Source organism: Mercenaria mercenaria, chromosome 10 (assembly GCF_021730395.1).
Source record: "Mercenaria mercenaria strain notata chromosome 10, MADL_Memer_1, whole genome shotgun sequence".
In the NCBI taxonomy this organism is placed as follows: domain Eukaryota; kingdom Metazoa; phylum Mollusca; class Bivalvia; order Venerida; family Veneridae; genus Mercenaria; species Mercenaria mercenaria.
In genome coordinates, this window is record NC_069370.1 from 16,908,581 (window position 1) to 16,921,253 (window position 12,673).

General features: G+C 33.8%; 2 protein-coding genes across 5 annotated transcripts in view; one reads left to right on the top strand and one right to left on the bottom strand.

The window, feature by feature from the left end:
* Positions 1 to 9,754, top strand: LOC123559749 (tetraspanin-18-like). 2 transcript variants are annotated; one of them, XM_045351813.2, is made up of 9 exons: positions 1 to 108; positions 529 to 684; positions 1,387 to 1,518; positions 2,910 to 3,038; positions 3,526 to 3,600; positions 4,984 to 5,088; positions 6,411 to 6,623; positions 7,094 to 7,180; positions 8,756 to 9,754. In XM_045351813.2, the coding sequence occupies exons 2-9, from the start codon at positions 625 to 627 to the stop codon at positions 8,834 to 8,836; spliced, it is 882 nt and encodes a 293-aa protein (XP_045207748.2). In that variant the 5' UTR covers positions 1 to 108; positions 529 to 624; the 3' UTR covers positions 8,837 to 9,754. The 2 variants fall into 2 exon arrangements, with proteins under 2 accessions (XP_045207748.2, XP_045207747.2); XM_045351812.2 differs by having other exon boundaries at positions 38 to 140.
* Positions 9,664 to 12,673, bottom strand: part of LOC123559748 (mucin-5AC-like) — a 24,266-nt gene continuing 21,256 nt past the window's right edge. For all 3 annotated transcript variants that reach the window (XM_053552342.1, XM_053552343.1, XM_045351810.2), the window contains exons 11-12: positions 11,921 to 11,986; positions 9,664 to 9,883 (exon numbers count right to left, since the gene is read on the bottom strand). In XM_053552342.1, coding sequence (XP_053408317.1) covers positions 9,774 to 9,883; positions 11,921 to 11,986 — 176 coding nt within the window. In that variant the 3' untranslated portion in view covers positions 9,664 to 9,773. The remainder of the gene's footprint in view (positions 9,884 to 11,920; positions 11,987 to 12,673) is intronic.

A 12,673-nucleotide genomic window follows, 5' to 3' on the forward strand; every position in this document is an offset into this window, starting at 1 on the left:
GATTAGTCAAGATTTTGATTTTTTCATAGTCACAGAAGACAATATGTAGTTTAAGTTTTGCTTTTTTCATAAACGAGCATAATTTTATATTTAGTTCAGATATATAAGGTGAAAAAGCTAAAACGAGGATTAATTAAGGAGTAATTAGTATAAGTAGATTTTTGTTTGGCAAGACTTTGTGTTTATGCAATACATATTTATGAATGTAACATTTTCAGGGAAATGTTCTTATCAAATATGCTAAAAGTGTTTATTTTTATTACAAATATACTAGATTTTTTCATTTTAGCAGCCGATACTTTCAATATTTATAATCCTTATGTAACTACGCGATTTGATAAAAATATTATGCAGACTTAAAACACATTTTAAAGGCAAGTTTTAAACAGATTTTCACAAAAATGGTAGATACGCTCAAGGCTTCAACAAAACATTTAAATAATATTTGGATGCTGCTTCAGTATATTTTGCGAGATAAAAACGAAACATATTGCCCTCAAAGATTACTTTGATATATTTGTCATGTAGTGAGTAAATATTCAACAACAAGCTTGGACCACTGAGATAAATGGTATCGACATAAAATACATCGTTGTCATAAAAGACCGTTTCTGCGAGTTAGCAATGGGTGCCGCCAAGAAGTATGGATCACCTATTATTGTTCTTCTAAATACATTTTTTGGAGTAAGTCATCCAACTGAAAAAAAATATCTAATTTATGTGCTAGAGTTCCTTTGCTTTTGGTGCATTCTGTGCCATCATTTCTAGGAAGTTCTTATGAGAATAATATTGTATCACCTGGCACGGTTTTATTTAAATTTGCATCATTAATAACTCTGAATAATTATTCTGATCTTATTCGGTAATGTATCAATGTAAATTGTACTATATGTGATCTTTGTACGTTTTTCTCTCAGTTTCAAAATTTATTAATCTTTTAGACTTTTTCCTCATTTCATGCTCTTTCAAGCATGTTCGACGTAATTCACCTGCATGCTGTTGAATTTCGCACCTGAGATAGTGCTGAGAATATTTCTTAAATCGAATATTTACAGCGGAAACTGTAGCACTTTTCAACAAAGCTTGACACTAATAGCCGTATGTTTTATCTTTATAATACAAGATGTTCAAGAAACACTTTCATTTTTTTGTAGTATACTTAGAAACAATCTTACTTTTAACGGATGGTTCGTCTTGTGGTCACGGCATGAGATATTTCTTACTTTGGTTCAATGAACGGGTGATACTAGTACGGGTAACCTGATTTCGAAACCTCCGGGCTGTGAATGAAAATATTTCCTCAAGTTAACAAAGATGAAAACTGTGTTTGTATCGTTGTGTTCAATTTTTTGGGGTGTTTAGTGTTCTTTTTTTTTTGTATTTCAGGTGATTGGTCTTGTATTGCTCGTTGCTGGATTCTTTGTGAAGTATGCAACTGATTATGTCGACAAATATGGAAAGGAGCTAATTTCAAAATTTCAAGACAAACTTCCAGCAGCAATTGGAGATAAATTAGAGGTTCGATTTAACGTTTCCTTTTCTACTAGTATTAAGATGGACTTTATTTTACAAAAGCTATCCTTAACATTTAGCCTGCTGGCGGCAAGTAATTTTGCCTTTGTGACCAGTGCAGACCAAGATCAGCCTGCATCTCCGTGCAAGCACTGTTCGCTATTCGTCAGTATATTTTCAATAAACACCTCTTTGAATAAGAAGTGGCACTGCCCAAATTGAATGATCATGAGACAAGTCCATTTTAGAAATTTAGCAGGGTAAATGTTAATAAAACTTAGTCTAAACTATACTAACTCTATAGGTATTCGAACACACGTATTACTGTGACCTGGTAGATAAGGACATAAGGACATGAATCGATGGTCCCGTTTAATATATTGCTAAAAGTATCTCATCCACTGTTTTAAGGGTTACAATCTATACCCTTCCGCGCCCCGCAACGATACCCGTTGAAAAGTCTTGTGAAACGAGAATACTTTAAAAGGATATCGATCGATGATCCTATATAATGTATTACATGTAGTATCTCTTCGACTACACTACCACTCTCTCCACTCCTCGACGATTCCCGTTGAAATATCTCACAAAAGAGAACACCTTCCTAACGTTATATAGTCATGTCCAATATGACAATGTTTATTACCCTCTTGCGACCTGGTATTTTGGGTATGCTTTCAGTTTAACGTGATTTTCGGAAAACAATGAGGTAATAATAATAATATTTAGCAATGCCTAGCAACAACCGGAACAATTAAAGCACGGACATTAAATCACCCCTCTAAAACAACTTCTGGTTTGTATAACGAAATCTTTCGACTTGTTATTATCTGCGATGTTTTATAACAGAGTGGATATTACCAGACATGGATCGACGAGAGCCGAATACAAAATTCCAGATCAAGTACGCACACTGTTGAAACGTTATGATCTAATGATGTAACATTGATGGATTCCCGCGATCGAAAAACGTAACAAAATGCTTAAACGAACTAGAATAGCATTTTGTAATTTTAAGCCAGGAAGGCCATATCGTGACATTTATTATTATGCATTTTTTAACTTCTTGCAGGAAAGGTTCAAGAATTTTACAAAAAAGAGTCTAGACAAATGCGTGATACGCGGTTTTCTATTTGTTTGATACAGATTTTTATTTTGTCAGTTTATATTTGTATTAAAATGAAAGTAGTACATACAATGCCGCAAGTTATTTATGGATTTATAATAACAGTAATTATTATATGGGTTTAGTTGGCATTAAATATATTTTAGGACCTGATAGCCGTTCTTCCTAAGGTGTAAAGATATATTTGTCTCGAAATTGGTGGTAGAGCAGCAAACTTAACAATCTGTTGCCATTATATGTGGATATTATCCCCGTCGATAATTCATTTTAGAATGTAAAGATTTCCGAGTTTGTGGGAGGAGCATCTACGGCATTTATCATTGTGGGCGTGGCGGTTCTGACTCTGGTTGTCTGGGCTTACTGCGGAATTTGCTGCCAGTCAAAGTGGATGCTTATAGTTGTAAGGTTAAACTAGAATATTGATATCATATCCTTATTTTAGACATTTAATACTTTTTTAATATAAATCTCATAATCTTATATTGACAAAGCTGAATCGGGAAACAAGTTCTACACACCGGAAAAAAAGATTAGCCTTTTCTACAAGCGTTTATCATGCAAATGTTCAACATAACTGAGACTGAGGGATTTGTGAAGTACATATCCTGGTATACCAACGACAAGTTACATAAAAGGAAACAACTCTGATTTAGAAAGAGTCTCTTTGGGCTTATATATTGACTTACCTGGTTCTCAGCTTGCCAATGCATTTGTCAGTGCATTTGCAATTGCTCGCACAGAAGCAAAGTAAAAGGTCTCCATTAGACTAAAAAACTTCGGCCTATTTATTTGTTTTTCAAACAAAAACTTATCGCAATACCGATCTCTATTGACATTTTGATTTTTATATTGTGGCAAAACTGTATGCGTATGAAATGTTTTTGCAGTATGCGGCTCTCCTTACAGCGATAATTATTGGCGAAGCCACGGTTGCCATTTTGTTCGCAACAAATAGGAGTATGGTGAGTTGCCTGTATAAAAAGTTCTACCCTTAAATTGATAGAAGATACTGTAGACAGGTAAGTTACTAATGGTTCCACCACCACCTCTACACACACCACCTACTGACTGTCAGTGGAAAAGCATGCAAAATGTCCACATTTATAGTCTATTTACAACTCGACATAATTAACTCAGTTCTAAAAGACCGAGGCCTTGATTCCAAATTAAGCATTATAGAGATGGATGACTCTTTAAGTTTAGTGTTTCATTTTTTTATAAACAAACTGACTTGGCCTCGAGTTTCAAATATATGTTTAATTTTGTTAAAAATACTGTCTGAAGATCATTGGGAAGAAGAAAATATTGATTAGCAGATATAGCTTTTATTGACCCTGGGTACCCATGAAAGGTACTGGAAAATGCAGCATCTTCGTCCTGAACTCTGTTAGAAAATAGTGCCCAACGTCCTTGTCCTGATAGCGAAACCAGGAAGGAATGTATATTTGTGACAGTAGGTAAGGTTTAATATTATATTGAAACAGAAAAAGTGAAAAACCACAGATAGCCACACACGGCATAAACGAAAATGTTACAGGATCGGTTTGTTTGAGCCTGTTCCTTGACAGTAGTGGGAATGTCAGCTAGCGTCCACGCTCTGTAGTTTCAGGTTGAGCAGAACTCAACATGTACACATGTTACAAGTACCAGAATATAATTTAAAGACTCCCGCAGTAGTATTCATATGGCGGTGCACACGGAACCTTCAATAATAAACACAAGTGCAATTCCATGAAATGCGGCGTGTGGTCCCCAGTTGAAATAATGGTTTTACCCTATATGAGAAAACAATCGGTAGAATTAAACAAACTGGAATTTAGAGATGGGATTTGACGTTACGTAACCTGCATATCACAGACACTGCCAAATGTCAAAATTAAAAAGCAGGCACCTTATCCAACGGGTGATTAAACAATACCCAAAGCTATTAAAGCAAGAGTATTAGAACCACCCAAGCCGAATTATTCGAGCTGAAAAATTCAAAAAGTACTCTAACACAACATAAATGTCGTTATAAACGATCTGAAGTGATCGAAATATAACAGCTCTGACATAATTATAGATCATACGGCAGATTTTGATGGTGGAGGAAGACGTCAAGTGTCCGTTCAAGCATTATTTAGGGCACGGGCGGGCACCTAGGTTGACCATCGACCTTCTAAAGCCAGCGTCCTTACATGGAAGTATTCAACACTCAACACTCCAAGCGATGTTTCACATCCACATCGGTGAGAGGCAATGACCATAACTACTCGGCCGCAGAGACCCCTTTTATTTTGACAGTAGGATTTTAAAATGCCTGTAGCAATGTCTTTTACCAAAAGAAGAATTTCATGACATTTCAGATAGACGAGAAGATTAAACAGCCGCTTTTAGATTCTTTAGATCTGTATGAAGGAAGTACATCCAACAGCGCCATTTCGTTAGCTTGGAATGCACTTATGGGACTGGTTTGTAAAGTTGACTTTTTATATCTATATATAAGTTAACACCTCAAGAGATTTTTAAGGTTTTTATGTCTCACTGAGCATTTTTCTTTATAATCTTTATAATATATACCTGTGTTTGAAAGTGCCGCACTGGTGGTAATATTGTCTGGAAACCACATTTAGTATTGCAGTGGGCATGTATTTGTTGCTTTTGATTCGTCTTTTTAAATACACCACCATCTCAAATAAACAAAGTAATAGCACTGTGGGCTAAACTGATTTTTTCGTTGCTAAAACAGGTTTGTGACTTAAGATTTAGCATAAAATTCCTTTGTCAAATTATAATGTAACAACGCTGTTGTTACTGAAATAAACAGGTATGAGAACATGGCTTTAGAATGTTTTGCAGTAACATAGAGTCAGAAAATCTTCTTCTTTCTTTTTAAACTGCAGTTTGTGCGCTGATATACCATTTAACCATTAAAAAGCAGTAAAAGTCGATCCTGATTGTATTTTTTTTTTTACATTTTCATATTTGGATAAACTGAAATATTTCTCAATTGTTTCAGGTTTCTAAGATTAATTACCAGTTTTGAAATAAAGAATGTTTTATCTGTGTAAATGAGATTCAAACATTGTTTAAATATGTTCTTTAATTTTGTATAATAAGGAGGGAAAGAGCCATTCGCTAATAAGATTAGCTGTATTTGAACTGAGGCGATATCAACATATATTTTAGTGGAGCGTTATATGCTCTTCATCCTAGAAATATTAGCTCACATTTCGAGGGTTGAATGAAAAGCTGTTGTAACTTCTTTTTTCTTTTTTTTTTTTGAGTTACGACAGTTTTCAGATCTATCCTTTATAATTTTAGTATCACGATTTAATCTCCTACGCAGTAGTGTCCCCTTACAGTAAATTCGGGTTTATAGTTACTGAAATCGTTTCAATATTTTGTTCAGATTTTCTAAGGGCAATGTGATGAAGGAAAAGATAAAGTCGGAAATAACAAAGCTCTATTTGAAATTCTTTTTCCTGTCCAATGGTCATGTGATTTTCACGGTCCACAACAAATAATGAAGCGCTAAGGGAGATAACAGATGCTGGGATTTTGATCACGCTTTAGCAGCAACATCTTGTTTCAAATTCTGAAATCGCGTTTCAATGACAGATTAAATTTAATAAGACATAAGCCTCTTGTAAATTTAATGCATTCAGTGCAATTTTAATGTATATTGTACATTCAGGTATTTAATACATGTATATTCAGACTGGAATAAACTGTGTTGACGAGATCTTTATCTAGTTGTTTTTAAGTGCAGTTTCTTCTAATGTGTTGTTAGCTTGGATGTTGTGGGGTGGACGGACCAGACGATTTCAAGAAAGCGAAAGTCTGGAACCACAAGCTTGATCCTAACGAATTTCCAAATCAGGTAGCATCGGCAGGTATTGTAACACCAGTAACTATCGCTGCACCAGTTGTGTGTACCAAGGATAAGGCAGCGGCCATACAGACTATTTTGAATAACGGGGCGTCAAGTGTGAAATACATTCAGGTAAATATTTGTAGATTCTTAAGAAGAATTTGTAAACAAAGATGTTTTGTTACGCATTTAATGAAGTATAAACTGGGTTCAAATGTGAACACATCCAGAAACATTCTTTAAATATTCTAAAACGCGATATGATATCAACAAGTCTATTAATTGTAAGATGAATCAGTCTGTACCATAACTATGTCCAATGCAGTTATAATATTGCCACAAATTAACAAAAAGGAATGATGCATGCGTCTGAAAAATAAAATTCAAAAATGAAGACTGCTAAATATATAACATTATCAGTTCAATTGGTGGACAACTTCTAAAATAAATTGTCTGTTCCGGTACTTAAAAACAAGTAACTTATTACGAAAATATAATATATTATATATGTAAATAATATATATGTACAAATACTCGTTGTACATGTGTCTCAGTGTTGAGATGATATATTGTGATATCAAAAGATAGTCATCTTGTTGTAGATCGGTTGTTACGAAGCCATTTGGACAGAAATTGAAAGACACCAAGGAATTGCTATTGGTATATTTGCCGGTTTAGGGGCTTTTCAGGTAATGCAGGATTTATTTTACACAAATCCACAAAGTAAGTAAAGAAATATAATCGTAAGACGGGTATAAGGCATTTACACTTTCGACATTTTCGTCATTATATCTTTTTAGATCGCTAGAAACACTGGAATGTTTAATGTCGTAAGTAAAGGATATTTATTTGATAAAACTAAGCTGACCGTTATAATCTTTCATATCAAGTGTCTTCTGGTTTTCGGATAAATGAATTATCAATAGTTAAAAATATACTTGCATTAAAGTCGGACATCTATCGGCTTCCGTAGAATTTCTTGAAATGATTAGGGACAGTCTAAATTGTATTAGTTAGGAAATTCAAACCTTAAGTCCACCCTCTTTGCATATTGCAGTCCTTTTTGAGCTTCCTGATAAGGCTTTCAGAGAAAAGTCCAGTTAGTGATGAAAATGTTTTGTATGATCTAGACTTTGTAAAAATTTTCAACCACTCTGAAATGTTTCTATTATCACATATTTATTTTCTGATCTGGAAAACCTGTCATAGTGTTTATGGTAAGACGCCACTCAAAAAGTTGAAAACGGGTGAGACTTACTTTAATTGCTGCATTACAAAAAGGTTCAGAGACAAGAGGAATGAAAACATGTTAACTTAAACTTTAAAAGCTTTCCATGGCTTTCACATGTATTGGCTAAAAGCCTAAATATTTAATAGACAATATTAGTATATGAATCCATGTTAACTTAAAGGGTAAGGAAATCCTAACAATAAGTTAATTCTATTATGAAAGCCATCATCAAGCCTTTCATAAAGCTAAAATATTTTTTTCTTAAATCGGACCACTATTGAAAAAGATATGGCAGTTTGAAATTTAAGAAAATGGCTGATCAAGGAGGCAGCCATTTTAGTGTGTTTATGACGTCACACTGCTGAATTCTTTATTTATTAAACAACCTTTTAATTTGATTAAATTTCATAAGTTTCTCGAGTGTAAGGTGTAAAACATTATAACTTCTTACACTATAGCTGGAAAAAGTAGAAAAATTATTTTACAGAAATCAGTAAATACAGTTTAAATGTGTATCTAAAAGTTTAATAAATCCGCTATTTTGTTTTTGTTGCCATGGAAACAAAATGACCACCTATTTGACCAAATATCTAAATGCTCATAACTTTCTCAATTTTACTTCGATTTTGAAAATTCTTTCACTTCTTTAAATGATTTAAGAAATCCCAGCAGACGAAACAAACTTTAGAAAAACGTTGCCTTTCCCTTTTAGCCTAAAATCATTTCAAGTACCTCTATTGTATACACAAACAAAGCAAAAATCAATGAACACCCAGTCCGCTTTTCATTGCTTTTCAACTTGTATTTGATAGTTTAGCTACTTTCTTAAGCGCCAGTCGTTTGCGCAAGAAATATGACTAAAATAAAGCGGAAAAAACCCCTTCAGAACACGACATGAACATCGGCTACACACAATATGACCAACACGTTTTGGCGAGCGACAGTCAACACATTTATATCACTGAGTTGTGTGTATACTGCTCTATGCTGTTTGTATACAGTTATTAAAAAATGAATGTTGATATTATTTCAGATTGTGCTGTGGATACTGACAGTTTGTCTCATTCGGGAGTTTGGAAAGTCCAACAGAAATAAAGTTGCACCAATATCGTAAAGAAAAAATGTGGATACAATAACAATATAACACAATTGATACAATGTTTACATTGATTCTCCTGTAAGGAAGACATTATATAGATCTTTGTGATTTTAACTCTTTTATTTTATTTTCCAATGTTTTTTTTTCCTTTTTTTTTGTGACCCGATTTATTCTTATCGGAGGAACTAGGGTAATGGATAAAACATGCCGGCACGCAATTGTCTCATTTTCTGAAATGTACTGGATATATTGATGTGTATCGAGTATCAGGAAGATTGTAGTATAAATTAGCTGAGCTTGACAGCATGTTACCATTAGTCTTTGGCTTCATGCTTCCAATGTGTCCAAATATTGAACCATAAATTGATTTGTCAGAAATAGTTTTAGTGTCATTAAGATGGCTTTCTAACACTAAATTTCAGCATTTCAGCGGTAACAATTAAAGCAGCAAGGAACTAATACTTCTTAATTTAGAAAGCACTTTGCTGTGATATTCAGTATATCTTAGACAGTATTAATTACAAAACACCCCACACATTTACTCAGCAAAATGTGAAGAAAACAACCATGATGTGCAGTTGTGATGTGTATTAGTTGTTTAAACATTACACTTAAGACTCATTTTGGGGGCTAAGCGTGAAACTATTGTATCTTGTCTTTCTTTATGTACAGTTACCGTAGTTTCGCTTTCGGCCCACGATTAAAGACAGATATGTGAATAAAAACACTTTGATATTGTTTATTTATATTTCCCAATGTTTTCTACTCTTAAATCTGCTTTAAAATATTAATTTAATATACTTTGGGGTTTGCAACTTTCAAATGTGTTCTTACAGTCAATTTTCATTTTAGGACTATGATGTTTTTGTTTTGTTCACAAAATAGCAAGATGATTTCCAATCTTCATTTATGTAATTAAAAAACAACAATCGATTTATCAATAAATTTTCAATTAACCGATAATTGGCGCACTGCCGTCATGTTCTGTACACAGCCAATGGAAAGGTTCGCACGTGCCATCCTTGCATTGCTCCCAGCCATCAGCACAAACCTCTTTCCCGCCTGAAATTATAATAAAAGTCTGTGTTCGTCGGTGTTTGTTTCGTTGGACTTCATTCGAGTTAGATGGCGACTATTTTCGGGTCAACATTAAATCGCCCCTATTGGTTGTACGCACGTTTTGACTGGACATTATACTGACTAAAGGTTAGGGTTAGGTTTAACATACCCTTACGAAATGGCCAAAAAGCTGCGAACATGCCGCGAACATGTTGCGAACATGCCGCGAACATACCTATTCGCAGGAAGTATTCGCGGGATATTCGCTGCTACCGCGATCATGCCGCGATTGATTTGATACTAGTTCGCATGATATTCGCAGGAAGACCAATGATCGCTGCATGTTCGCGAGAAGAACTTAGAAGATTATAATCTTTTGGTAAACTGTTAATGAAGAGCTTTTATAAGAGCAGGTAACTGTAGATCAAATTATTTGTAAGGTTATCTGTAAGGTCACAGTATGAGTCTGATAAGTTAATTACAACTAGATATTCTGGACATGTTTAGAAGGAAATCTGTGTATTACAGACAGTTTTCATAAGTGATTCTTAGAGGCTGATAGGAATATATGCTTTTTTGTGGTAAGTCAGAAAATTTATGTTTAATATCTATACTCATATATCTCAATAAATATAAGGAATTTTGAAAATGAAATAGATATGCTTAAATTTTTGCAGAGCTGTATCAGATATCTAAACAGAAATATAAAACTAGCTTATTTTGACAATTTCTAAGCTTCATAAGTCTGATGATTCACTGATGTAAAACTATGACAGATTTGTAGTGATACATATAACTTATAAGCAGTGTGAAGAAAAAACATTGGGATGAAATGAATACATGCACTCAGACACTGTTATTGAAATGACAATTAAGAGTTAGAATTCAAACATATTTTATCATTAAAACACAAAATGCTGTTCAGACATTGACAATTTGAATTTGTTACAACCTCAATATTCAAGTTTATTCAATAAATTTATATCCTCCCTGATTCCTATTAATTTATTTGTTTTTGCACTTTTTCTGTAAATGCTTTTTTGTACACAATTTCTGTAATAATGGTTTTCAGCTAGTTCGCGGCATGTTCGCAGCAACTTGTTCGCGGGAAGTTCACAGCTACTTGTTCGCGGGAAGTTCGCGGCAATTTGCTTTGCACGTGTTGAGTATATGCATTTAATTATATCATTCATAAAATATCGGAAACTACAATATGAAGAATACAGAATGCAAACAAGTAAACTAAACTAAATCAAGGACGTCATAGTACAGTAGCTACAGCAGCTACAGATGCATTTTTTTTGACAGTTTGATGTTTGATTAAAAGATGTTTGCTCGATTATCATAATTGTGACCAAAAGCTCTATCGCCCTTGTTTATGGTGTGAAAAGCTGTGAGGAAGTGGATTTAAACCACTTCGAGTGTTTGTTAACTCAGTGGAGTTCCATAACTTCTCTTATGCAACTTATTTTTTTATGTACCTACTTTTTGTCTCCTGGAATAAAACGTTTTAGAAACAAACTAAATTTAAATGGAGGCATATTCTTGAATTTTACCGACCTTTTGAACAAAAGGACCCCAAAGTGGATACTAGTTTTTTCTTCTTGGCTTTGTATCTTTTCTTCATGGAATTCAACTTAAGTTGGCAAAAGCCATTGAGCTTTAAACTGAATGCATTTTAGATTTTGGAACCCAGTAGTCCTAACTTAAAACTTTCATACATTTTCAGGACGAGAATATGCACAATATTGGCCTTAGGTGTCTCTACCAGAATTAGAATAAACAAGAAATTTTAAAGATATCTTCTATTTTCTGTTCCATCAATACAATCAAATTGTTTTTAGCTAATAACTGTGAACACACAGATCTAATTATGTTTAGGACATTAAGAATAGCTCATAAGGGAGCAGTGTTGCTTTCTTGAAAACCGATTTATCTTTTTAAAGCCATGCTTATATATACAATACTGGCCTTAAAAATGAAACATTAGATACTCGGATACAAATTTAAAAAGAAAAAGGTTAGCTCTATCTAACTTACTACTATCTGTTGGTACTGCAAACGTTGTTGTCGTGGTCGGAACCGTTGTGGAAGGAGCTAAACTCTCTGAAAAATATGTTTAATGTATTTAAAAGAAAAAACATAAAAGAACAGAATTTTTATATCAAATGTAAAATGGGTGCTGTTTGCTAACTTAACGTACTCATACTCCAGATAAAATTGCTACAAAACAAGATATATAGTTTTGTTTTTGTTTTGTTTTTTGCGTGGTTGGGTTGGAGGCTTTTTCTTACGTTCACGACGGTAAGATGTTGTTGGTTAGATTTGCGATTTAGATCAGCTTGAATCATGTTATATAGGGTATTCCACGGTGTATATTTACCACGTAAAATTTTCTATCATTGGTGTAAAATATGTTCGGTGTTTTCGATAACTATTTTATTTCATAGATTTAAATTCTAATCCATGAATTACTGGCCAAAATATATAGACTGATACAAATTGTGTGATAAAACTACATGTTTTACCGAAACAGCATGTTCATGATGATAAAAACAATCACTGCCGGAATGCGGGTTACCAAAATCAAGGAGAAAAAGTGCCCAAAAGTGATGGTCAGCAGCTAAATTCTTTGCACTTTCATGATGCCTTGCATAGTTCTTTTATCTTGAGTAGGTGGCATTTAAGTTTAAATGTTAGGAAAGGACTAAATATTATCAAAAGCACTACAATTTGTGCCTATAGAAATCCAGTTAGTTCCCTGTGGCCTTAATTGAAACATATTTTGCCATT